The sequence below is a fragment of the Nannobrachium achirus genome (genome assembly GCF_963921795.1).
Source record: "Nannobrachium achirus genome assembly, chromosome: 1".
NCBI lineage: Eukaryota > Metazoa > Chordata > Actinopteri > Myctophiformes > Myctophidae > Nannobrachium > Nannobrachium achirus.
In genome coordinates, this window is record NC_137810.1 from 28,099,432 (window position 1) to 28,125,930 (window position 26,499).

General features: G+C 42.4%; 1 protein-coding gene across 1 annotated transcript in view; it reads left to right on the plus strand.

The window, feature by feature from the left end:
• dnajc6 (DnaJ (Hsp40) homolog, subfamily C, member 6) overlaps window positions 1-18,786 on the plus strand; it is a gene marked incomplete at both ends in the record, with an annotated part of 64,027 nt that extends 45,241 nt beyond the window's left edge. The window contains 15 exon segments of the mRNA XM_080724156.1: window positions 1,654-1,774; window positions 1,777-1,786; window positions 4,629-4,823; window positions 5,739-5,856; window positions 7,061-7,140; window positions 8,459-8,652; window positions 9,239-9,265; window positions 10,224-10,598; window positions 11,576-11,716; window positions 12,463-12,555; window positions 12,893-13,027; window positions 13,214-13,588; window positions 16,328-16,476; window positions 17,116-17,292; window positions 18,685-18,786. Of these exon segments, the coding sequence (XP_080580282.1) occupies window positions 1,654-1,774; window positions 1,777-1,786; window positions 4,629-4,823; window positions 5,739-5,856; window positions 7,061-7,140; window positions 8,459-8,652; window positions 9,239-9,265; window positions 10,224-10,598; window positions 11,576-11,716; window positions 12,463-12,555; window positions 12,893-13,027; window positions 13,214-13,588; window positions 16,328-16,476; window positions 17,116-17,292; window positions 18,685-18,786 (2,292 nt within the window).
• Between the last annotated feature and the right edge of the window lie 7,713 nt (window positions 18,787-26,499).

Below are 26,499 nucleotides of genomic sequence, written 5' to 3' on the forward strand. Positions count from 1 at the left end.
AGAGACAATACAGGATTATTTGGCCATCCTCCACTGAAGAATGTTTTAACTGAATGAACAGTACACATACATAATTTTCGCCCTTTTTCTCCCGCTATCCACTCCAACTCCTCTCTGTGGTCACTCCTTGGATTTGGATTTTTGGCCTGCCTTGATTCCAAGTAAAACACAGCCTGGAGTAGTTAAGTTTTGCCCATTGTTTCTGCTGAGCTTTAGTTTCCATCATGCCTGTTACCCTGCGTTCTGCTGGGACTCAGCCAGTCAGTCAGGCATAGATGCTCCCTTTATCCAAAGGAGAATGAAACCCCCATGACAAACTAAAAGAAAGTCATTCACACAGTGCTGCGTGTTAGCTTTGGATGTCCTTCTATTAAACCATGCCGAAAACTAGCATGTGACTCATGGTGTCACAGCACGGTAAAAGAATTTGGATTTTGATGGATAGATAAATAGATAGATTTTAGAGTGGACGGTTGAAACTCAGGAAAATAACAAATGCAAGGCCTTTCAGTGAAATTGCCCAGTTATAATTCTGTGACAATAATACTGTGCACTGTCAAGTGGGCTGGTTCTGTGGTTTCTTTGTGTTTTGTCAAGGCAATCCTCCAATCCGTCATGATCTCCACCACACAATTCAGTTCCTAAAACAGGATTTGTAAAAATATCTCTGCACAAGAGATATTTGATTTTCCTCAAACAAACCTTAGACTTGATCTATTTATAACAACGTGGATATATTTATCAAACAGCATTGACAGTATAGTTTCAGTTTGAGCAGTGACAGCTCAGCTAGCTTTTTATTCTCCCCTTTATTTCCCAAGCTTTCCTGAGAAGGAACACATTCTTTCATCACTTAACCACCTTATACACTATATACCAACTGTAAAAATAGCTCAGAATCAGTATTAGTTTTATTGTCACATGATCACAGGTTTACAGGTGTAAATGTGTGTGAAATTAGTTTTTGTGCCAGCCATTATTTTGTTGTTTTCATTTGTGAGGAATATAAAATGGCCGACAGGCGACCATCACGAATTCAAGGTCTGGTGAACTAGGGCTATTCAGGATTTTCAAATTTTTGCACCAAGAGTTATTGATCCATCCTGTATGCTGTGAAGCCAGGAAGGATCTGATGCTAACTCAGTTAACCATGTTAAGCTTGCAATGTTGTGAGCTTGTAGAACTGCTATTTTGACAGAATGTTCATATTTTTGCAGAACGTTTGCCTGTTCTGACATGCCCACAATAGGGTTTATGCGGTTAAATGTCTATTTGCTGTCCAAGGAAAGCTTACAGTGGTAACAAGTTATTTCAGATGTTTATTTTATTTAAGTCAGTCTGTAGCACTGCCCACTAGACAGTCAGATCTTCACTTAAACAACATAATGTGTCATCAGTTTATGAGCTTGTAGATTAGCTATTTCCACTATACTTTTTTTCTGGAAATCTTCCATTCCATAACCAATTTCTGAAAGATTTGTAGGAAAGGTAAAAATATTAATCACAACCTACATTTTAAAAACACTGCAGTAAAATGGGTCTTGACTCTATGTGCCCTGCAAGGTAATACAGTATTGGGGATTATTTGGGTTTTTTGAAATGTCCGTTTCCAAGATTGTGAAAGGTGAAATGTCCTCTGTGTTGTTTCAACAGGACGGCCGTGCTCCCTCGGGTGTGTTGGTGTGTGCCATGTTCTGCTTCTGCCACCTCTTCACCAACCCAGTGCCCGCAATGCAGCTTCTCAGCGCCAAGAGACCAGGCTCCGGTCTCTGGCCTCACACCGCAGGTTAGAATCCCTCAAAGTGGGACTGTGTGTGCGTGTGTGTGTGTGTGTGTGTGTGTGTGTGTGTGTGTGTGTGTGTGTGTGTGTGTGTGTGTGTGTGTGTGTGTGTGTGTGTGTGTGTGTGTGTGTGTGTGCATGCGTGTTGTAGGTTCTACATAATGCAGGGTTTGATTTGTTGGGGGTGAGTGTTGGGGCTAGAGGGAAAACCATTATTCTGCTTTTGATATTTTGTCATTTATTTTGCCATATACTGAAGATATATATTGAAGAGTGAATTTCATACAGCCATTTCCTTTTGGAAAATGGAGGTTTTCTGATATATTTGATATACCACAATTTAAATTATTAATTTTAAATGTATTTATTTTCATAAGATTCTGTTTTCAAAAAGACTTGCTATTTTTGAAAATCTTCATATGAAAAGTGATAAAGGGTTTTCGTAGTTAAGAAAACGCCCCACCCTCTGTTTGGTTCACAAATCAAATCCTGTCCATACAGTATGTGAAGGTTGGGTGAGCTGCCCTAGGGGAGCTACCACTCAGTCCCATTTGTATTGACGTCATTAGAGAGTTTTGCTGTTTAGCTTCTCCGTGCCAAGAAACATTCTGTCAAGTGAAACACTGAGATCGGAATCGGAATCAGATAATGACCATCTTTCAACCACCTCTGTGGTTGATTAACAGCCTCCTTCTTTAGCAGCCTTATAGAGCATCGCAGTGGTCGTGGTTTACTGGTCCGTTCATTTTCCTCATAGACTTTCACGAAAATATTTGTAACAATTATGTTAAGCCTAGATCCAAACCATCCAGGATTGCAGTGAATCATTCATGACCATAAAACCTTTGTTTCTATGAAAAGAACATTTTGAAAATCGCTAAACAAAGGGTATTTATTAAATGTAGTATATCAAATAATGTAATATTAAAATATGTTTTCACATAGGATCAAAGGTTTTATCGTCATGATTCACTGCAATCCTGGATGGCTTGGTTCTAGGCTTAACATAATTGTTATAAATATTTTTGTAAAAGTCTATGCATGGGGAAAATGAATGGGAGATTTTTTATTGAGACCAGTAAACCACTTCCGCTGCGATGCTCTATACGAGCCTGAGTTTATGTAATCAAACCTGTTGTGTGCAGAGTGCATCGAGATTTATTGCAGCAGTCATCATTTCGCCCCATTTGTCATTAGCGACGATATTAAAAACGTGTCATGCATGTGTAGTAGTCCTCGATCAGCGTCAGCAAGACTGTCAAAGGGGGGAATGAATGTAACAGACTAGTCCTGCCTGAAGCCCAGAAGCCTATTATCTCCCTCAGGGTGGGGGGCATTCTTTTTTGGATGATAGGGAGATGTTTAGTTCCAGATACAGTAGTATATGCCATATATCACTCTCTTAATCAAGGCCTTCTATAGCTACACATAAAATAAAAATGGATGGTGAAACTAATATAATTCTAGTTCAATTCATGGTACACAGTAATCTACTGTATTATTAAAGATTACATAATGTTTTACATTCGGGATGCTAATGATTAATCCAAGGATCTTCAACAAATCCTGTGATAGCTGATAGGATAATTATTTTAAATTAACAACTTGAACCCTCCCATCCCTATTCCAAGGAGAACTTTAGCCAAAAATAGCAGATCTACAAGCTCTCAACACCTCGCGCTGTGAGGCGTTGAGAGCTTGTAGATCGGCTATTTTCGGCAAATAGGTTTGGTGTAGAGGTAAAAACAGCAGACCAATTACATAGTGGAAGGTGAAGTTTACAAAATATCGACGATTTAAGTGGTTAAATGTCTGAAAATACACATTAACAAGAATCCAACGTAGACTGATGACAGTGCTGTATGAATCTATCTATGAAATCGATGAGAATCTCCATCACACATTTATACAATATGTAGAGGGGTTCCCTGCTTCATCTCTCTCTCAGCTTACCCCCCGGCTCCACCGAGCGCGTCGAGCGTCGCGTCAACGTCAACGTTGGGAACACTCCCGTTTTAATCAATGAAGGGAGCTCCACTGCCGACGGTAACGTCAACGTCGGACGCTCCGGTGCCGGCGTCCAAACTCAAAAATTGCCCCGGTTCAATTTTTTGACGGCGTCCACAACGTCCAGTCATGTATAAATTATGATTAAATGTAATTGCATTGCATATTAAATGTATATACCGTACGTGCCTTTCTGCTGTTGGTATCCATTCACGTCATTCACAAGGGTGACTAGATGTCCCAAAATTCCTCGCAATTTTTTTATGTAATTACAGTGGTCTTCCCACTTGATATAGGCTAATCACAAGTTCACAACAGGCAACAACTTTCTCAATTCTTCCTCCTAAAAACAGGCCAGCAGTGAGTGACTGAGTCTGATTTTAGGCTATACATTATCGTGGCTGCGCTGGACTGGTGTACCGAAAATAGCCAATCTACAAGCTCAGACACAGTCACAACAGCATGATGACAGATTCATGCACTCGACATGTTGTGAGCTTGTATATCTGCTATTTTTTTCCGGCACTTTACTACAGTTGATAATGCGAATATCCTATGATCTTTGATTGAAATATCAACACATTCACGTTCTGTGGAGCCAGTCGGACGGCAACGTGTCTGCGTCAATGACGCCGTCAAGACGCAGAGCAACGCGACGCAGCCAGTGGAGCCCTGGGGTAAGGGGTCCTTGGCCTGAAAACGTTGAAGACCCCTGGATTAGTCACAATTGAGCTTATTTGTAAGTGTGTTCTTTGAGAACCAGATGAGGTGTTTTGAGTAGTGTAAAGTACAATGCTAGTGAAGGCCCCCTATGGTGTCAAACATCTGTGTCCCCATGCAGGTACATAGGATATGTGTGTAGCATGGTGTCAGAGAAGCCCAGTCTGCCCCACTCCAAGCCCCTGGTGATAAAGACCCTGACCATATCCCCCGTCCCCTGCTTCAACAAACAGCGCAGCGGCTGTCGTCCCTTCTGTGACGTCCTCATCGGTGAGACCAAGATCTTCAGCACCGCGCAGGATTACGAGAGGATGAGGTAGGACACATAGTCCCAGTGATCCTCGCCCTCGCATGCACAAAAACCCACCCATAAATACACTGTCCCCACCATGCATCTGAAATCCCCAATTCTCTCCTTTCTCTCTCAACCCATAATAATGATTTGGTTCTCAAACTTTTCTGGCCGCAACCCCCCCAAAATAATCCTATTTGAACTTGGACCCCCCCCCCCACCCTGATAAGCATTTGGAATTTTAGGGGGATGATCAATAGCATTTGATTTGACTCGGCTCCACGGATATATATAGTGAAAATAGCAGCTCTACAAGCTCACAACCCTCTGCTATTTTCAAATGTTTTGCCTTTTTTCTTGTATTATTTGACAATTTGGCCAATTTACGACCAGCTTTTATAGTAGTTTGTTGATTACTTTCGATGCAGTATGGTCTTTTTCTTTTCTTTCCTTCTTTTTTTGGAGGCATTACTGTAAAAAGGTCTTAAAAGTCCACACACACACACACACACACACACACACACACACACACACACACACACACACACACACACACACACACACACACACACACACACACACACACACACACACAAATCATGTCTGACCCACAGGTTGACAACCACTGATGTACCACTTACGGCCGTGCTACACCAGAAAACGCACGCGTATGCGTGCGCTGTCTGTGCGTGTGCGAAAAGCCCCTGGCTACATACGCGTATGTATAAAATAGAACCAATCCTATTTTTAGGGAATGTGTATCCATGGTTCGCACTATCCGTGTGCCTAGTGTAGCTGGCTGAATTGATATATATTGGATCTTTCCAAAACGTGCATACCGGTACGCGCGTAAAAAGGCTTGGTGTAGCCCGGCCGTGAGTGTTCTTCTCTTGTCTCTCGTGCCATGTTCTCATGGTCTGGCTCTGATGTCCTCTCCAGGGAGTATAGGGTGCAGGAGGGGAAGGTGGTGTTCCCTCTGGGTGTGAGTGTCCACGGGGACGTGGTGCTGTCCGTCTCTCATATGAGGTCCACCATCGGGGGACGTCTACAGGCCAAGGTACTGGAGAAACCCCACACATACTGTAGGCAGAGTTGTACTGCCTGTGTGTGCTACACACTATGAAACTGTTTCATTTCATTTTTAAAGAACAGCTGGAGCGGCCACCTTTTTGTGAACATTATTGTGACGTTTTTCCCAGTGAAACAGGGGCTGGGTGCTTTCTTAGCCAAACACGGCGACGGGGGCAGGTCACTGACTGAAACACGTTTAAATGGATGCAACAAGGCAGTGCTGAATCAAGATTATGTCAAATATGTTTATGTTTGTAAGCAAATATTTATTTAGTAGCATCTATTTGTAAAGCTGCAGCAGCTAATGTCTTTGATTGGAATGTAACACCGCCATCTAGGGTTTAGCAGACTGATTGACAGTTGCCTGTCATCACATGATTGTATAAAATCGATTGATATGCCGATGTAATTATGCATTATGATTTGACAGAAAGTAATTAAGATTCGACTTTTGATATAAAAATATAGAAAAAAAAATCCCCCAAAAATGTCATTATGACCACAGATATAATCATTCATTTCAGCTGGTCTTTGCAATCCTCATTGTCAAACCCAAATATAAGTACTTTGTTGTATGTCAAATCAATCAAAACTAGCCTATCTACAGGCTCACAATGTGTCTCACACGTTGTGAGCTTGCAGATCCGCTATTTTCACCCAATGTTCATCTATTTTGGTCAAATGTTGCCTATGGTGTACAGTATATGGCATGCCCAGAATAGGGATGCTTGGGTTCATGTATTAATGGTCTGTGTGTGTCACACTACAATGAATGGTACAGAGTGTGTGTATCATAAGGAAGCAGAAGGGGCAAAGCAGTGATGGCAAAATGATGTTATGTACAGAGCCTGTCACTATTATCTTAACCACATCAACCCTTGTGTCCCTATTTTGGGAATGCCAAAACCTTTAAAACTAATTTCTCAATTTCTCAAAAACAGCAAAGATATTAGATCTGCAAGCTCACAATTTGTTGATATGTGACATGTGAGCTTGTAGAGCTGCTATTTCTTGTTGCTATTTTTGAAATATGGCAGGACTTAAGTGGTTAAAGACAGCATGGCACATCAGGTGAGTTACATTAGCATTGCAGTGGTGACACATCCGTCCACTGAATCATTTACATTCACAACAACGTGCCCGGGTCTTGTTTTTCTCCAACCTCCAACCTGCTGTTGTCCTCATGCCAGGTGTCCAACACCCAGATGTTCCAGATCCAGTTCCACACAGGCTTCATTGCTCCAGGGACCACCGTCTTAAAGTTTAATAAGTAAGCACCTCGCTTTTATATGAGTTTGAATGATTCACAAAATGTGATCTGTCACATCACCTTATGTTGGATTGCAGCTGATAAAATAGTCCTCTTGAAATTGTTTCACACATAAGATATCATACATTAGTCAGACGTTCCAAATTTCTCTTTTTAACATATCGTCGCTTTCTGCACAACAGCAACAATATTATACATCCTCCACTCACTCATGTCACTCATTAACTCACCCACCGCTATTTTTAAGACCCTTCTAATGGTCCACACCGCCAGGATTTTGCCTACCTTTAACGTGGGCGCGCGCGCGAATCCATTGCGCGATGGTTCACCGATTGCATTCACAATACGATCCAGGCACGGTAAGCAAAAAAGCACTACAGCCTTCCATCGCTCAAAGCGAAACCGACGGAGCGCCACGCTGGTGTTGCACAACATTGAACCGGATGACATTTCGGCAGACAGGATACAGGCGTCGTTGTCCCGCCCCCCCATTTCCGTTCTGGAACATCCAGATCCGTTTTTTGTGAATAGGGCGCTTCCAGAGAGCGCTATGGACGGCGAATCGGCGATCATACTTTTTTGTTTTATAGTTATTAAAGCTAATTGATAACTCGTCATATTCGTCATAAGCAGAGTGGACCCATAACTATAGCTCGTCAAACTCAACGGCAGGGGATGAGTTTTAATAACCATTAAAACAGTCATTTTAGATTTGTTTGCGTTGGCTATTCAAAAATAGATATACAAGCTCACAGCAAGTCACTCCGTGCCACTCTGCGAGCTTGTACATCTGCTATTTTTGAACATTTTTGAAAGATCTTGAAAGTGTGAGCTCTACTGATTCAGAAGGCGTTGGTAGAATGGGCCTCAGGTCTTAATGGGTTAATGCAAGGGTCTTCAACGTTTTCAAGCCAAGGACCCCTTAGTTGATTCCATATAGTTTCATCTTTTGACAGCACAATCATCAGTGCATTTTGGAATCATGTCAATTTTCAGATATTTAACCACTTGAACCGTCAATACTTAATAAACATGACCTTTCACTCTGTACTTAGTCTGTTCTTTTTCCCCTCTACACTGAAGCTTTTTGCCGAAAATAGCCGATCTACAAGCTCACAACGCCTCGCAGCGCGAGGCATTGTGAGCTTGTAGATCGGCTATTTTTGGCTAAAGCTCCCCGAATATGGACTGTAGTGTTCAAAAAGAAATCACACAAAGATTTGGAGGACCCCCTGTAGTAACTCTGAGGACCCCCTAGGGGTCCCGGACCCCCTGTTGAAGACCCCTGGGTTAATGGGTTAATGGGTTAACTCTCCAGGCCAGAGCTGGATGCGTGTGACTCTCCAGAGAAGTATCCGCAGCTGTTCCACGTGCTGCTGGACATGGAGGTGGAGGCGGTGGACAAGCAGAAGGACCTGACACCGCCATGGGAGCAGTTCCCCTGCAAAGACCTCAACCCCACTGTCCTCTTCTCCTGTCACCAGGAGCACCAGGATGCTCTGGCCATCGCTGGTACTGACACACACACACACACACGCGCACACACGCACACGCACACGCACACACACACACACGCACGCACACACACACACACACACACACACACACACACACACACACACACACACACACACACACACACACACACACACTGTACAAGATATCCATAAACCGCACTGATGCATACTCATCATGGCTACAGTACACATGCACATACCGTACAGTATACATGCACTTGCAAACATACAGTATGCAGATACCTTTCAACGTATGTGGCTTGAGGATACACTAGTAGTCATGCACACAATGGCAGATACACACATGCACGCAGGCATGCATGTCCATGCACACATGTGCACTTGCAGTATGAAAAAAGGAAGTTTAAATCAAATTCTAAAATTGCAAAAATAGCAGACCTACAGCGCATTGCATTGTGATCTGTAGATCGGCTATTTTTGCTAATTGGCATAGAACGACGTAGTTAAATGAACACATAGGATGTTACTGTGCATGCAGGGTGTACACACGAGAAGTCAAACTGGCACACTGAAATGTACACAAACAACACCTAACAGACTTTCATTTCTTTCTCTGCAAGATGAGATGGAGGGCTTGGACCTGGAGGGTAAGACAGTAGAGGAGACTAGTGAACTGTTCCTTAATGTTAGTCGGCAGCAGCAGGGCTGGGTTTGGATCATTTTCAATTCAATCATATTAAACACTGAAATACTGAAAAGTCTTTTGGTGTGCAAGTGTAATGCTAACCATGCCTTCAAGAAATTAAAGATTAAATGGTCTCTCAACAGCAAATGTAATGCGGTTACCCTTTAAAATAACTCAAGAATAAAGGTCTCTTGACAGCAAATTAAATGCTGTTACCCGTTGCATTTTAAACAAATTGAATTGTAATTGAGTCAGCCTGGGCCCTGTTAGTGATAGTGATATTTCAATTTGGGAGGAAAATTTGACTATTGAATTATATTCGCGTATGATACTGGCCACTGGGAACTTGTAGTGAGATACTTATAAAAAGAAGAAGAAGAAGAAGAAGGAAAAAAAAACTCATTGTCAAATCCAATGATACTGCCAAAGTAAACACACAATTTTCTTTTTTTTCTCACTGTGTTAAAATGAATGCTTTTCAATCATATCAGGGACAACAGCCTACAATAAATGTCAGTTGGGATATTTTAAATGGGTCTACCAAAGTGAAATATAGTATATCTGCAGGTCCATCTGTTTTACCGAGTAGCTCCCATTTCTTGTGTAGTATTTCCTAGGCTGTCTATTTTATTTTTACGGGTTGAATCATTGCAATCTGTTTAATCAGATTCCTCATTTTTGCCCTTTAGCTATTAGCACAGATGCTAAACCCTAAGCCAGCTGTCATGTACCTGTAGTCTAGTGGTTAGCGCTCCTGTAGAATGCGGTGTTGGTAACATACTGTACAGTAGATCAGAGCATCAGAAATGTTGTTTGTAGCTAAATATAGTCCATAGTTCCCTTGCAGCTTTTCTGCATCGCTCCTATTTCTGCCTTTCTGTTTCCATCTGGTTCTCATTCTGTCTGTCTGTGCCTTACAGAGCCCAGTAAGACTGGCGGACTGGAAGGGCGAGGCCATGGTGAAGAGAGCGAGCCCTCGGACGATGAAATGCTCTCTCTCTCCAGCCAGCAGAGCAACACCAGCGCAGCCCCCCCGAGACCAGAGCCCCCTGTCCATGTGCCCGCTGCACCCCCGCCCGCAGAGGAAGTGGACCTCCTGGGCCTGGGTGGGGATGGCATCAACCCCCCCGGCCCCTCAGCTCAGCCCCCCTCTACTGCACCCATGACCACAGACCTCCTGGGTGACCTGTTTGGAGCCCCCCCTCAGCAGAGCAGTGGAGCGTCCTCTGCCCAGTCCACACCACACAAAGTAGCCCCTAACACTGCCTCGCCCTCCCCGTCCCCTGCCCCGCCAGGTGAGATCCCTGTGTTAACGTTCCAGTCTTTAAACTAGATAAACTGCCCAAACTTAGTATTCTATTAACTAAAACCGATATGTCCAAGAACATAGAATTATCACCCTAACCCTCTTTTTTGGAGTGCATTTTCTATTCATTAGAAGAAATTTGGAATTGGATATATTCCTGTAGAGATTCAGATTACATAATGGTCATTGGTCACATACTGTAAGTTAAACAGTTTTTAGCTGCGCTAGTAGTTCGGCTCCAAGGATGGCTACTGTACGGTATGTCATTTGGTGTATCTCGAACACTTCTGGCTGAATTTCCAAAGAATTCTCTGTGCACCTTCATGACCCCCCAGAGCATGGCCACTACTGACCTTCACAACTTTGTGGATTCTGCATTAGGTTGAAATTTCCACTTTAACACAAGATATATCACAATTTACGAGAGGATTGCTATGAAACTCTGAGCACATGCATGCTCTCTAGAGGATAGCGCTTACTATTTATAGTGACCTAATGACCTTTCCTCTAGTTCCATCCTTCCAATTACATCTTAAAATCTATGGGAAGATTGCTATGAAACCTGCACCGTAAGAACAGCATGGCCTTTAGGCTAAACCTTTCACTTGCATACAGATTATCTCAAGTCTAATAGGCAGATTGCAATTAATCTATTGAGCACTTTCATGCTTCCTGGAAGATGATCCTTAACTAGTTAAGTGACGCCATAAGCACCACCCTCGAGGCCCAAATATAAACTTTTCACACAAGATGTATCATAATCTTATAGGCAAATTCCACTGTCTTGATTACATTACTGCAAAATCCTTGATTGTCTCTGGTTGTGTGACCTATGTTGCAGGTCGTCACTCTACTATCTATTCTAATCTTTAAATAAGGGCTTTACATTAATAGCGAAAAACTAACACTCACACATTTGAAATGACTTTAATTTATCAAGTAACAATGAGCTTTTGTTTCCCTCAGCATTGGATCCCTTCGGGGCAGGTCCCATGCCCAAACCTCAGGACCTGAGGTCTTCATTCCTTGGACCAGGTAATGTGGGTCAGCCAGACCCCTTCCTGCATGCTCGCTCTCCATCTCCCACTCTGCAGCCTACAGGCATGGGTAAGGCATGCTACCGCAAAGCTTCTGGGCACACCTGTACCCGCTCTCTCTACACTCACTGCACTGACTGGCACACCTGTACCCGCTCTCTCTACACTCACCGGGGGTTTCCTTTTTCACTATTTGGCCACTGTCACATACTGTAGGTTTGCGTTAAAACCATTTCAAGTCACAATACAATGAACACGCTAACACACTTGCATGCAAACACGCATGCATGTGCACGCACATGGTGTGCACACACCTTTTTGGTGTTGATTAATTTAAAATATTCTTTTGCTCACTTCAACTCTTGTATGCTACGCAATGACTGATGTTCTAGCAATGTTGCTGTATGGTGGCCAATGCGGTGCATTATGATAACTGGTGCGTGATGATACATGGGAGCTTGTGTCACCCCATCTGGCTGGTATTGCTTCAATTATCAGTAGCATATAGTTATATTGAAATGACAATGTACAATTACATTATAGCTACAGTATATATATTTATATTATCTTCTTGAACACAGATTTGGGTGGAGACACTTATGTCATATTGTGCTTTTTTGAATAAGCCAAGGACTATGCTACACATTTCAGGAAATAACTACTACAGGCAGGCTGACAACACATAAACACGTCATAACACGTCATAACACCATGTTATTGCCAAAATACAGGGCTCCTATGGAGAGTTGCATGACCTGACTGCCATCCTAGCTGTGAGGTCTGTCTACTGTGACTAACCTTTCTGTGCTCTGACAGGTCGGAGCTCCCCGGTCCCCCCCACAGTCAACATCCAGCAGCAGAATGCCATGGGGGGTTGGGACTGGAACAGACCTGTTGCCACATGCACTGGTATAAAACACGCACGCACGCACGCACGCACGCACGCACGCACGCACGCACGCACGCACGCACGCACGCACGCACGCACACACACACACACACACACACACACACACACACACACACAAACACACAGTCACACGTGCATGCAAGCATTGCATTGTTTATATGTCAAACAGTGCCCTCTAGTGGTTTGTATTGAGCTCATGTTTATCTCATTCTACCTGTGTCAAACACCATAAAATGTATTCCAACAGTATACTTTGCAACACAGTTGTGAGGCTTTCATTTGGGCGGTGTGTCACTCCACTTGACATTTCTCTGTATATTACAGCACCTGTTTCAGGAGGAGGTTTTGGTATTAGTCGGTCAGCCACCACCAGTCCCACCAGTTCGGTCCACAGCACCCCCACCCACCAGACCAAGCCCAACACTCTGGATCCTTTCGCTGACTTAGGCAACCTGGGGGGCAGCCTTGCCGGTCAGTCATCAGCAGTCATTACATGTGTACTCTGTAGCTCAGAACCAGACCGATATGTCAGTCTGGCCAATGTATGACGCATTATTTGACGTTTTTGACAAAAATATACTAAACAATGAACTGACTCTTCTTATTCTCTCGCTGTCTTTGTCAAAACCCCTCTTCCTTTATGTTTTCATCCTGTAGGAGGTTCTGGATTCTCCAGCAAGCCCACCACCCCTACTGGTAGCACCCCTGCCTTCCCTCCTATGGGCTCACCGTTGCGGCCCCCTCCCTCTCCGCAGCACGCAGGTGGTTGGCAGCCCCACACAGGAACTGGCTTCCCCTCTTGGCAACCTGGGGGCGGTGCGGCTGCGGCTGGTGGTGCTGGTGGGCCTGGTGCCAGTACTGGTGGTGCTGCTGGATGGCAGGCCCAGGGACAGAACACTACCCCACAGCCCAAGCCCAGCCCCAGCCACTCAATGCCCCACACCTCGCCCCATAACAGACCCAACTACAATGTCAGCTTCTCTGCAATGGGAGGCGGTTCCCCTGGCGGGGTGAAAGCACAGGCCAGCACAGGTGAGTAATGTCAGAGGGGGGAGAGAGATTCATTTGGAGGGAGTGGGATGAAAAGATGGCAGAGAAGGATAGAGGGAAAGAGGTGACAGAGGATATGGAGTTGGAGAGAATCAAATTCAGTACTGGTTTGAGACTTCCACTGAGAAGGTGTGTGAGGGAGAATAGCTTCTCTAGCAACCGAAATAATGAATAATAAAGAAAAACTAGAAAAACTGTTCCTTCGAAACAGTGTGGGCTCGCTTCCAACCCAACAAATAGGATACTTTAAGGTACTGTAAGGTACAGTACCTTACAGTATTGTACTGTACCTTACTATACTGTACTGCACCTTACTGTACTGTACTGTACTGTACTGTACTGTACTGTACTGTACTGTACTGTAACTTACTGTACTTTACTGTACTCTACTGTACTCTACTGTACCTTACTGTACTGTACCTTACTGTACTGTACCATACTGTACTATACTATACTGTACTCTACTGCACCTTACTGTACTGTACTCTACTGTACCTTACTATACTGTACTTTACTGTACTCTACTGTACTTTACTGTACTCTACTGTACCTTACTGTACTTTATTGTACTCTACTGCAGGGGTTCCCAAACTTTTTTGTCTCAGGGCACCCCATAAATATTCGTTTAATCCGAGGCACCCCTACATTATAATTTTCACTCCCAGCACCTTATATTTATAGCATATCGTTGTTATGTCCAAAACCGTTTTGTATTTATCATCTATAAAATGTACTAAACTAGTGAAAACAGCAGATCTACGAGGCGTTGTGTGCTTGTAGATCGGCTGTTTTCACTAGTTTTGTGTTGCGAGGAAAACATTGAGATAATAGCCATTTTGGTTCAAACTGACTGAAAATAACTTTGTAGGCTACTTCAAGTTTAAAATGATACTAAATATTTTTGCAAGTGTCCAAATAAATTCTGAATTTTATCAAATTATCTTCGCGGCACCCCTGGACTGCCGTCGTGGCACCCCAGGGTGCCCCGTCACCCACTTTGAAAACCCCTGCTCTACTGTACCTTACTGTACTTTATTGTACTCTACTGTACCTTACTGTATTGTTTTGTACTTTACTGTACCTTACTGTACTGTACTGTACTCTACTATACCTTACTGTACTGTACCTTTCTGTACTCTACTGAACCTTACTGTACTTTTTACTGTACTGTACTGAACCTTACTGTACATATTCTGTGTTATTTATGTGTTCTAGGGGTGTATATTGAGTGCATATACTGTAGGTTAACAATCCCAGATCACATCTGTCCTCCACTATGTCTATAACCAAGGCGTTCTTCTATGTGGCCACTCCAGACTGAGGAGTGGAGCATGACTTTTATTGTGTTTGTGGATCTGATTTGAAAATGCATTGGTTGTGATATCTCCCTGACAACCAACAACAACCACTAATACGGCTGAGTGTCCCTGCGGGTTCTAGGATATATAGGCCTACTGTAAATCCCATTGCCCGGGATCCTAAAACCTTATTCTTTTTAAGTAAAATTTCTAAAACACTACAAAACATGTCTCAAAGACAAATACAAGCAAACGTCTCCACAGTAACAGTTGTTTGTGTGTGTGTGTGTGTGTGTGTGTGTGTGTGTGTGTGTGTGTGTGTGTGTGTGCGTGCGTGCGTGCGTGCGTGCGTGCGTGTGCGTGCACATTGTAGATCAACTTCATAGCAGTATTAAGTGGTCCGTCTATGTTTTTTTATTAATAATAAAATCTGCAAAATAACAAGTAACTGAAGCTGTCAAATGCTGTATTTATAGTAGAGTATATGTAACAAAAATGGAAAGTAGAGTAAAAGTACCTAAAAATTGTACTGTAGGTACAAGTACTTGTTTGTATATACTTGAGTAAATGTACTTGGTTACTTTGCAGCACCACTAGCCTTACATTAAGACGTGTCTGCCGAGACTTTCGCATTGTCACTGCAGGGTCTACTTATGTAAGGCTACATCACCACAGAACAGCCAATGACAGCCAAGCCTTTAATCACAGCTGTGTCAATCAGTAGAGTGTAGAGGGACATTTATTTATAGTTTTAACTATAACTATAGTTTTATACATCACACAGCTTAGACATTTGGATCAAATCAGACAGCAGACCTGTGTGAACGCATTGATATAAATAGCATATCTGAAGTGTGAATATTGCAGCCACAGCGACTTAATATAAACATGGGTCCCTTTCCTATGTCTCACTCTGTCTCCACTCACTAAACCCATTGAAAATGCATTGGGTGCTTAAAGTTAAACATTTTTATTTTTTTATAATTAAACTACAAAACATTTCAAAACCAAAAGTACAAGCACACGTGTCCTCAGTAAGCTGAACACATAAAAATTTGAATGGTGTTTAAAGGTGTAAGCGTTTAGGAGATGAATCGCGCCAAAGTTTTGAGGAGATACTGACTGACTGACTGACTGACTGACTATAAATAATGAAGATAACATACGTGTGCTCGCCTTCCAGGCGAGCCCACAATAAATACATAATTATTCACAACCAATGTGTAGGTTACATTTTACATTGGGGAATAAAACTAAACCAAAAATACACTTTTGGGAGCATTACTAGTGTGTGACAATATATACACAATACATAATATATGTAATGAAATCTCTCTCTCTCTCTCTCTCTCTCTCTCTCTCTCTCTCTCTCTCTCTCTCTCTCTCGCTCACTCTCTCTCTCCCCCACTCTCCTGATTGACAGGTCCCAAGCCTAGGGCATCAGATGCCAACTTTGATGACCTGCTGTCATCTCAGGGCTTTGCTGGATCCAAGGAGAAAAAAGGACCCAGGACTATTGCAGAGATGAGGAAAGAGGAGATGGCCAAAGAGATGGATCCCGAGAGACTCAAAGTAGGTGGTTGAAACAAGTGACAAGTACCAGTGAAAGCAATTAAAAAACATTAGGATGGTGTTACAGAATAAGAATCAAAATGGCTCACTGTCTGCCATCTGTTTCTGGAGCATCCCACACAACCAGAGCAATACACTGAATAAGTTGTTAATTTAACTCTGACACATACAGAAACATGAATTAGATAATAAATACATTCATACAATGTCAACATACATACATACAAGTAAAATAGCAAAGAACTGTAAATGGAACCTGTTACAACCCCATGAATTGATGGTTAGGTCCAGCTGCTACTCAGCCAGCTGTTCATGGAGCACTTGAAGTTTACAATGGAGCTAATCGACTTAAGGAACTGGAGGGAAGTTAAATACTCAAAATAGCTTCAATCAATCAATGATTCTCAAACGTCTTAATTTGAAGGACCCCCAGTTCGTAATCTGCACTATATAATTCCTCAGTGTTAATTTTACTCTTCCGTCTATACACTTGGCGTGTCCACTTGGGTTCATAACTATCAATCACTTTGTTGGGGAACTCCCCTCAAAGACCCCTTGGAGAGTGCCCGGATTCCACAATAATATTTCTCTAAATGTAGTGGTTTCAGCTGACCGCCCTGTTGTGTTTGTGTATCCCAGATACTTGAATGGATCGACGGGAAGGAGCGTAACATCCGTGCCCTGCTGTCCACCATGCATACGGTACTGTGGGAGGGAGAGACGCGCTGGAAGCCCGTGGGCATGGCTGACCTGGTCACTCCAGAGCAGGTCAAGAAGGTTTATCGCAAAGCTGTTCTGGTGGTCCACCCAGATAAGGTGAGAAAGGTCGCACACTGGGACAGGGACATGCATTCATATACTTTTAGTTGTATAGAATGTATGCATATGTGGGTACTCCGCATGCACACGCATATAGACCCGCAAACAAGTAAACAAACAGATATAGACAGTGTTGTGCCAGAACGTGTTCAATGATCATCGATCGTTCATGAACTCGTTCATATTTTGGGCGAAATTGAACTGATGTAGGCCTACTGTATTTCCTGCTTGATGAATGTTATTGTGAGCGTGTTCATTCTGGCACTGTGAACGGCGCTCGTTCGCACCGCGCCCGGTCATGCGTGGTCTCGTCTTTCTTTGCATTCACTTTGCACTCAACAGTAACACAAGTAAAGCCTGACTTAGACTTCGTCATGCGACGCGTTGCATGACGAAAATAGCTGATCTGCAGGCTCACAACACGTCGCATCCACGACACGTTGTGAGCTTGCAGATCAGCTATTTTCAACACGCAGAAACCTGCAGGATGTGGGACATTTAGTAACTTTTGCCTTCACATTAAAGGTTTATCAGCTTTATGAAAAGACAGAAGCAAGGTGGGAAAGGATTACGGATTCGGTGGCATTCGGTGGCAGGAAGAGTGGGCACCTCAATGTTAAATTTGATTAAATAATTGCTGTGTGTGGTCCTATATCGGGTGTGTCTATAATTTTGACGAATAATAGCTTGCAGCAACTTACTGAAAAAAAAAAGAAGCAAAAAAGTTCATTTTTGGAACCATGAACTTTTGATTTATGAACTGAACTAGTTCATTTTAAAATTTGTGAACTGGACTTTGAACTAGTTCATGTAGAAAGTGAACTTTCCCAACACTGGATATAGATGCTTGTTCCTATTGTACTCTGACACACACACACGCCAATTGAAAAACAGTTGGAGAGAGTTGAATAATCTCTTGAAATAACTTGAAATAATAATAATAATAATAATATATAGGTGGCCTGCATATTTATTTATTGTTTGTTTTAGCTTAGATGTTACAATATGCGGTGGATAACTTCTCCAAATGATTAACATGACAAAGACTTTCAAAACTTGTCCTGTCTTGTTAGTTGTGGTTTAAAGGTAGCCAAGTACAGTAGTACAGTACTTAACAGGTTCTGGACCATTGATATGCAGCCTAGCCAGGGCCATTCCTACATTAACTTGCGCTGTGCCACTCAGCAGCTTTTGCCGCACGGTGTGAATTGTTTTTTTTTTATCGACTCAATAGCCTATCAAGATCTTCTGGTTGATCGAATCTTGGACTGAGGAGGACTGTTCTGCAGACAATTATTATTTTCTGTGTCGTGGACCACCAGTGAACCCCTGGTTGGGGGCCCTGATCTAGAGTATACTAACTGATGTATATTTCCGTATTCCTTCCAGGCAACAGGGAAACCCTACGAACAATATGCCAAGATGATATTCATGGAACTGAATGATGCCTGGTCAGAATTTGACAGCCAAGGACAAAAGGCACTCTACTAGGCAAAAAACTAAAGTGAAAGAGGAGCAAACATTCCCAAGGATTCCGCCATCTCTTCCTAACCCAGACTCCCAGCCACTTATGTCTGAACGCATCTCCATCTTCCAACCTTCCCACTCTCCTCCCCAGTCCCATCAGCTGCCTTCAGCTGTAACCTTGTGTCTCTACTCTCCACTCGCACTGAAGACTCAAGGATTACAGTATCCTGACCTACAGTGACATTTTGATGACTGATTACCAGTAGCTCTACTTCACCCTTCTACTGTATGTACCTGGAACAACGCTCGAACGCTGTCCTTCCATGTTGAGTGTCCTTATTCTTAAACCAACACAAAAAATTAAACATTCACTGGTACTGTAAAAGCAAGCAGAGTGATCCTCACAGTCGTTTAGAAGAGAGAAACATTAGATTCATAGTCATAGTCATATATCAATATCACTAGAGAGCCTAACACATGGAAGAGGATTAAGTAAAATACAAACAAGACTACGGTATGTCAAAACCTAGTATGGGTGGAAATGCTTTAGAGTTTTTCATTTGAAACGACTACTTGGCCAGTGTAACTTCATCAGTCAGTGATGTTCAGGTGTTCGTGTTATTCTTGTAGGGTTTGGTCGTGCCAGTTTAATACATCACCCAGGCTGGGGTCAGAGATTTGTACTCAACAGCATGTAGCCCCAGTGTCAAATGTAATTAGGCTAGACTGCATCCCATAGCCTGGAGGGCCGATCATTCTGCGATTGGCTAGTTCGTTTTTAGGCCAACAGCAACAGGCCTACTACCAATGGTGTAACCTCATCATTCAGCGAATGAGAATGATATCTGCGTTTATAGGGCTGCCCCTGCTTTTGCGGTCCAGACAAAAACATGTTAAATCAGGGGTGTCAAAACGCTGGTCCGATGGGGTCCAATCCGGCCCGCAGTGTGGCAGCCATTCTGACCTTCCTTGCCACTGCCATGCCAGCAAAAATGCTGTTGTGTGAACATCAGAAACAATGGAGGCAGCAGGTAACCGACCGTTGTGTGTAAACACACCTTATGTCATCTCACCTCATCTCAAGAGATTCGGGGACCTTGCAGGATATTTTTACAGTTAACTAATAGAAAACATGAAGTCATCTTTTGCTTTCACAATAAGCACCAACATGACTCGTGATGCTCTCAATTGGGAATATTTATTTGTGATCAAACGTCACCGAGGAGTTTATGGAGCCGGTACCACAGCATTATGTAGCAAAAGCCTGAAAATGGACATTGCCAGTGTATTTATATTTTATTTGGCATGGCCTAGTACCCTGCCACGCTGAAGTCTGCATATTATCAGCTCAATGTGGACACTCGCTCTACCATAGAACTCTATATGCGTGCTGTAAGGCCATTGGATGCTTAGACGCTGCAGGTACTGTAGAAAGCTCCTGCACACATCTGACAGAGAAGAATGAATTGCAATTGTTCCTGTTCAGTCCTATGCCTGATATCAGTAGGCTAAGAATATTACCCATTATGTATTGTGTGTTGTGAGCGAATTCTATGACAGCATTCGTGCACGCAAAAAGCGATCTAAAAAAGTTATCAAAATCTCAGTTTGATCATTCCGGCCCATTACCTAAAATGGGTCTGACACCCATGCATTAACTAGACTGTTTCAAATTGAGAACATGCCAGAGCAGACTGTGGTGACTGCAGTGTATTAGAGGTACGTCAGAAATCACCTGGGTACAGAACTCATTCACTGGATTTTCTAAATTAGTTCTTAAACAGTCTTTTTTTTTTCATCTTCCATTTTTTCTGATGTTTGATTAAATCTCAAGGTTGAGCCATACCTCAGGGTGGATTAGGGTGTGACAGTAGTTCAGTGTGACATGTTGCATAATGGCGACAGTGGTTCTCTATGGGATGATGGGGTTACTCTAGAATTCTGCAATGTATAGTACATTATCCATAAAACATGACTGCGGTATCTAATTTATAATGACATGAGACTGGATGCTATTGTAGACTATAGGTAATTAAAGGCAGGATGATTTTGCATTTGGGATTGATTGAAATGAAAATGAACTGACTATTTTCTATGACAGATCACAAAGAAGTTGAAATTAGTGAATAATGATGTATCTAATGTGTAATCTTGAAGATGCCACCAAAGTGTCAAGTGCTACTATGTTACGATATGTGTGGTGGCACTACAGAATATTTGAGCAATAGGCAAGTAAGAGTACTTGGCATAGATCTCCATTTTGTCCCGGAATTCTGGCTTGTGATTAACTTTGCAGTATCCAGAAAACGAAATATAGGCCTATTAGATGAAGAGACAGACTGTATGATATAAGGAGAGTCAGTATTCTATTCAGACATTGACAGGATGAAGGCTAGATAAGGTCATTTTGTGTTCTTCCATGTTCAAATGTTAACTGGGGATTGTACTGTATCCTAATTATTGTAATAGCACATGTACAGTACAGTATGCAATACATGAAACACCTGGAAGCCTCACAAATACTCACCTGTACAATAACCTGTACCATGGACAAAGATATTTATTTAGATTATTTTTTAATTAATCAAGGCATTCTGCGAAAGCACAAATTGACTACTTTGACCTATGCTTGAAGTAAAGCTCTTAACCACTTAAGCCCTATTTAAAAACAATAGGCAACTTAACAAAATAATCTAATATAAAAAAAAAATGCTCCACTGTCTAATAGGGTGCTATTTTGTGGTTTATGTACACAGATACTTTCAGCTCAGAATACGAATTCAGATCTGTAAATGACGTGTTGCTCACACCAACTGATCATGTCCTATTATTACCCAAACAGACCTCTCTAAGGCGCGCTACACACAGTTGCGACAGCTATCGTGTCCGTGTAGTCTGAGAATGAGTGGGGGGGGGGGGGGAGAATGAGTGGGGGAGGGAAGATCCAATTCATTGTCAACGAAGGTCACATGGTTTTTTGTCGTTGCCGTGTCTCTTGGCCAAAAGACAGCCTTCGGTTGAGACACGGCAACTACAAAAAACCAAACAACCTTCATTGACAATGCATTGGACGCTCCCCTCCCCCCTCATTCTCAGACGATACGGAGAAGATGTCTCACGCGTATGTGTGAGTCCGGCCTGAGGCTTTCTATACATGAGGGTGTTGTTTTTGCTAGCAGAAGGAACGGCAACACTAGAGGTTCACACTAGTAACTGCAGCTGTCAGAGATCATTGGGTTTTACCACAGTGTGTCCTGTTAAGTAAAACCCCTTGAAAAGATCCAGAAATCCCCTTAGAAATGTAAGTTTGTACTGCCTATCTGTTCCAGTATGCATTATCTATCTATCCGATAGATTCTAGATGATAGATTCTATCATGTATGATCTGATTTTACTGTCGAAAACAGAACTTGGCCTACTTAAAACGTGTCTGGAAACAGGCCTGTGAGTGTGTGAATGTGTATTACTGCTTATTTTTTTAATGGCTGAATAACACCCAGACCTGATGCATTGCAACAGCTGTTTTATCAGTCAACAAAGGTCTAGCAGCTATGGTGGCATGCAATGTTTGGTTGACTTTTGATTACTTGACTGGCAGCATCTACTTGTTTACATATTTACATGTGTTTAATTGAGCAGTTCATGCAGGTTATCATTGGCCCTGTTTCTCATTAATATTGTTGATGTTATATTGTATTAAATTAACTATAACACACTTTGGAGTTATTTGGCTATTTTTCAAAAAAGGCCCATGTCTGCATATCATAACATTATGATAGGGATCATTGCACTACTGTATACCATTATCTTAATAATTCCTTGATCCAATTTGTATTATTAACTAATTTATTATTATTGTATTATTATTATTATTTGCCCTTAAGTCCCATGTGTAGATCATGTTCACAATCATAGGACCAGGCCAATGTACTTTTGTGAAAAAAAAATAAAAAGAATCACGTAGGCATAAAATGTTTTAGCAGCTTTAAATTGTTGACATTTAGACCTTTGGGGATCGGTGATCACTGGAGTCCTGCGCTGCATTACCTTTCTACTTTACTTTGCTGCCTTGAATCTCATATCAGTTCATCGGAATGTGTTTTGGGACATTTTTAAGCCTTCTTGGCTTGATGCATATTCTTCCATTGAGACCAAATCGGTTTCAGACTATTATCACCACAATCGTATCATATTCATCCTCTGTTTTCCCTACTTTGGGATTTTCTATCCCAGACATCCTTTTTGCAATGGGTTTAATTGAGCTGAGGACATGAATTTGACAGAACACTGAATGAATTCAGACTGTTCTACAGCACTGGTTCTTAAACTACAGTTCGGGGCCCTTCATGCTTCAGGGGCCTACAGGACACGAATAAGCATAGGGCTCCGATCCCAAAGGAAGACACTGGGTCCCAGCTTAAAATATTTAAGAAGCTCTCCTCTAGAGACGATTGCTTGTCTTGGTGACTTACCAGACGCTGGGATTGTGTAGTACTGTATGTGCTCCTGTACTGTACTCTATTTACACTGAGGGCCTATGTGAAATAACACTAATCTAGCCCTCACTGAAATATCTGTCTATCTGCAAACAACTGTTAAAAAGCTAACCTCTATATAGTCTAGTCAATGGATGTGTGTTGTTTGAAACTATGGTATGTGAGGAAGTGATAAGATTTGGATACAAGCTCCTGTATGTGTTTGCTTGTCTGCTGTAAATGTATTAGCTACTCAAACATGTACATTGCCGTTTGCGTGATTCTTGTTGGTTCTGTTTACCCTTACCGGATGTACATAATGATCAAGTGCAATGCACACAATAAATAATGAACAGAATACAACGGGGGAGCAACTACCAAAGCAAACATGTCTGTGTGTTTTCCTTCATTCCTAATTGTTTCCATTATTCTACATCACATGCAGAAAATTGTATGTGTATTCACTGCTTTATATTCATGTCAAATATCTGACCCATTACTTCTCATAAGATCTTTTTATCTGACCCAGATCATCTCCTTGTATGGGCCGTTCTGTCCGTGACATCAACTGTGGTGATGTCGGTCTTGTGTGACGTTAGTCTCGTACTACGGACATAGGGACACACAAAAGCCAGACATAGGAGCGGTTAGCACCGCCCAAAAAAATACACTTCTGTCCGGCTTTTAGGCTTCATGCTATATTAAGATTGGCTAATGGGAGGATGGGCGGAACTATGACGTTGGCCGGACCGATGACGTCTCTATGAAACCATAACCATACAAGGAGTGCTGCAAATGTGGTGTGTTGTCTAACCTCAATGTTTCATCATGGCTTCAGCCGCAAACAAATCAGTCAGCTCCATATATTATGGGAAAAAAGGGGGCATGCCCATATATGGGCATATACTGAAGAATAAAGAAGGAAGAGGCTCGCACACCGGGGCACAACGGGAAGCATAAATGGGAGCCTCTTCCTTCTTTATTCTGTACGTATTTTTGCTCACTCATGATACGTCCCAGCTGCATCCTTGTGATGTTTTTTTAGTACACTATTAGTTCTATTTATAGTGGCTCATAGGAATAGACTATGTGACCACCGGAGACTCGGTTGACGGCCGGAATTTAGACGGCACCCGGGAGCAGGTTGGGTTAGCGCCCCAGCCTGTGTCTTCCGTGAGGAAGAAGCCCAACAAATCCACGGTGAGGCCTTTAGGAGGGCCATTCAACTGCAGCAGCTGAATGGAATGTTTGGATTGGGGTCTGGTGCAACGCACAGGTTCTGAACCTGGTGAGAGCAGGGGAGGACCTGGTGAGACGTAGGAGGAGCCCGGCCAGGAGTCAACCCATAGAGCCTAGTTCTTCCACGCGCCAGAATGGTACCCCCAATCCCGGCAGAGTAGTTCCGGTGCTGCACATTGAGTGACCCTGTCTTTCCCTAATAGGACTGATCGTGGATAGCTACTGGGACGTAAGTCGGGACTTGATCAACCCCGGCTGGGTCACCTGGGCGAGGGTGTATGATGTTGCGAGACCCGAAACACCCGTCGACCCCAGGCTACATCACTGATGATACGTCCCAGCTGCATCCTTGTGATGTTTTTTTTACACTGCTCAGCACCCGGAGAATTTTTACAAGATGTGCGTGCTACATGGTTCTATCCGACCATACTGATGACACCTCTAGTAAACGAAAGTCGCACAGCTGTTATGTATGACAAATAACTTAAATAAATAATGTATATAAATAGGCTAGTTTACTATGAGAAACATCATGTCCGTGTCTGTCTTTTTTACGGTCTAAATGAGTTTGCCGCTCTGACATCACTTTTGAGTCTCACACTCTGACATTACTGTGATGTCAGGGGAACCAAATCCCCTTTATGCCCATATATGGAGATCCCTGTGATGCCAGGGGAAACAAATCCCTTTTATGCCCATATATGGAGATATGGAGATCCATGTGATGCCATGGGAACAAAACCCTTTATGCCCATAAATGGAGATCCCTGATGTCATCAATATCAAGTCCATATCTGTGAATATATCTATGGGTACCAGGGGTCTTCATCCAGGTAACTGGTCCAATATACATCACTGGCAGATGGCCAAAAGGGCGCTTTTCACCCTTAGACGTCTTACATAAATACTGTATTGAACTGCAGTGTATCCTACCACATCTCAGTTAGGATTATAGTATGTAAACAAAAAGATTTGCCTTTATCTATCACACATGTAACATTCACATCACAACCATAGGATGAGCCAGTTCAAAGACATCAGGGGAAGCCACAGTATAGCATTGTAAAATTATACCATAATTCAATGCACTGCAAGAAATTCTAAAAGTTCAAATGATAGTCAATTTATATCTGTCTAGTTGTCTTGAAATGCAGGTAGGACTGACTTGGGCCATGCTATTAATAAACAACAAACAACAATACCATTTTGTTTTTTAATCATGTTTGAACTATGTGACAGATGTTGCTCATTTTGACCACTAGAGGGAAGTAGCATGCAACAGATATAGCTACTGTGTGAATGTGCGTGAAGTCAAGTTTTAGTTAGTTTAGTTTATTTGATCAACTCACATACATTTATAGTCATACATCCACATAATCATTGTTTCAGGTGATCAAAAGGAATAGGCTGAAGCTGAAAGCTTATGAATGCCTATCCTACTTATTCATGAAATAAAATAGGATTGATTAGTTGTAAAAAAAAAAAAAAAAAAAAATCTAAATTACCGTCTAAGGAGAATGTTGCCCAAAATACATCGGCCAGGCCAGTGACAGACAATGCAGACACAGACAAGTCTTAGTGTGAATGTGGATGTGGCCCTTGAGAAGGTGCTAGCTAAGCAGATTAATGAGGGAATCGTTCACTTTGTGATGCAAGCATGAAACTTGTCACATATACTCTTCAAATCCCACTCTTTTCAAAAATAGCGCTGGCCACACAAAATTCCAAGATGGCGGCCCCCAAAATCCAAGATGTCCGTCCAAAAATGTTGTTTTTCCTTTATAACTCAAATTGCATTGATTTTAAGACCCATAAATGTATTAAAGTTGAATATAAAGATATATAGCCTATTGAATATAAAGATGGGCATTGCGGATGTTTTGGTACCAAGTACATGTCTGTATCTATTACGGTTTACTGTCAATATTCCAGGATGACCTCCCACTTGGGTAATGACGCCCCCTGGCGATCATTCAGAGAAACTACTTCAGCTCCCGTACTAACGTAGGTAGGAAGGGCCTGT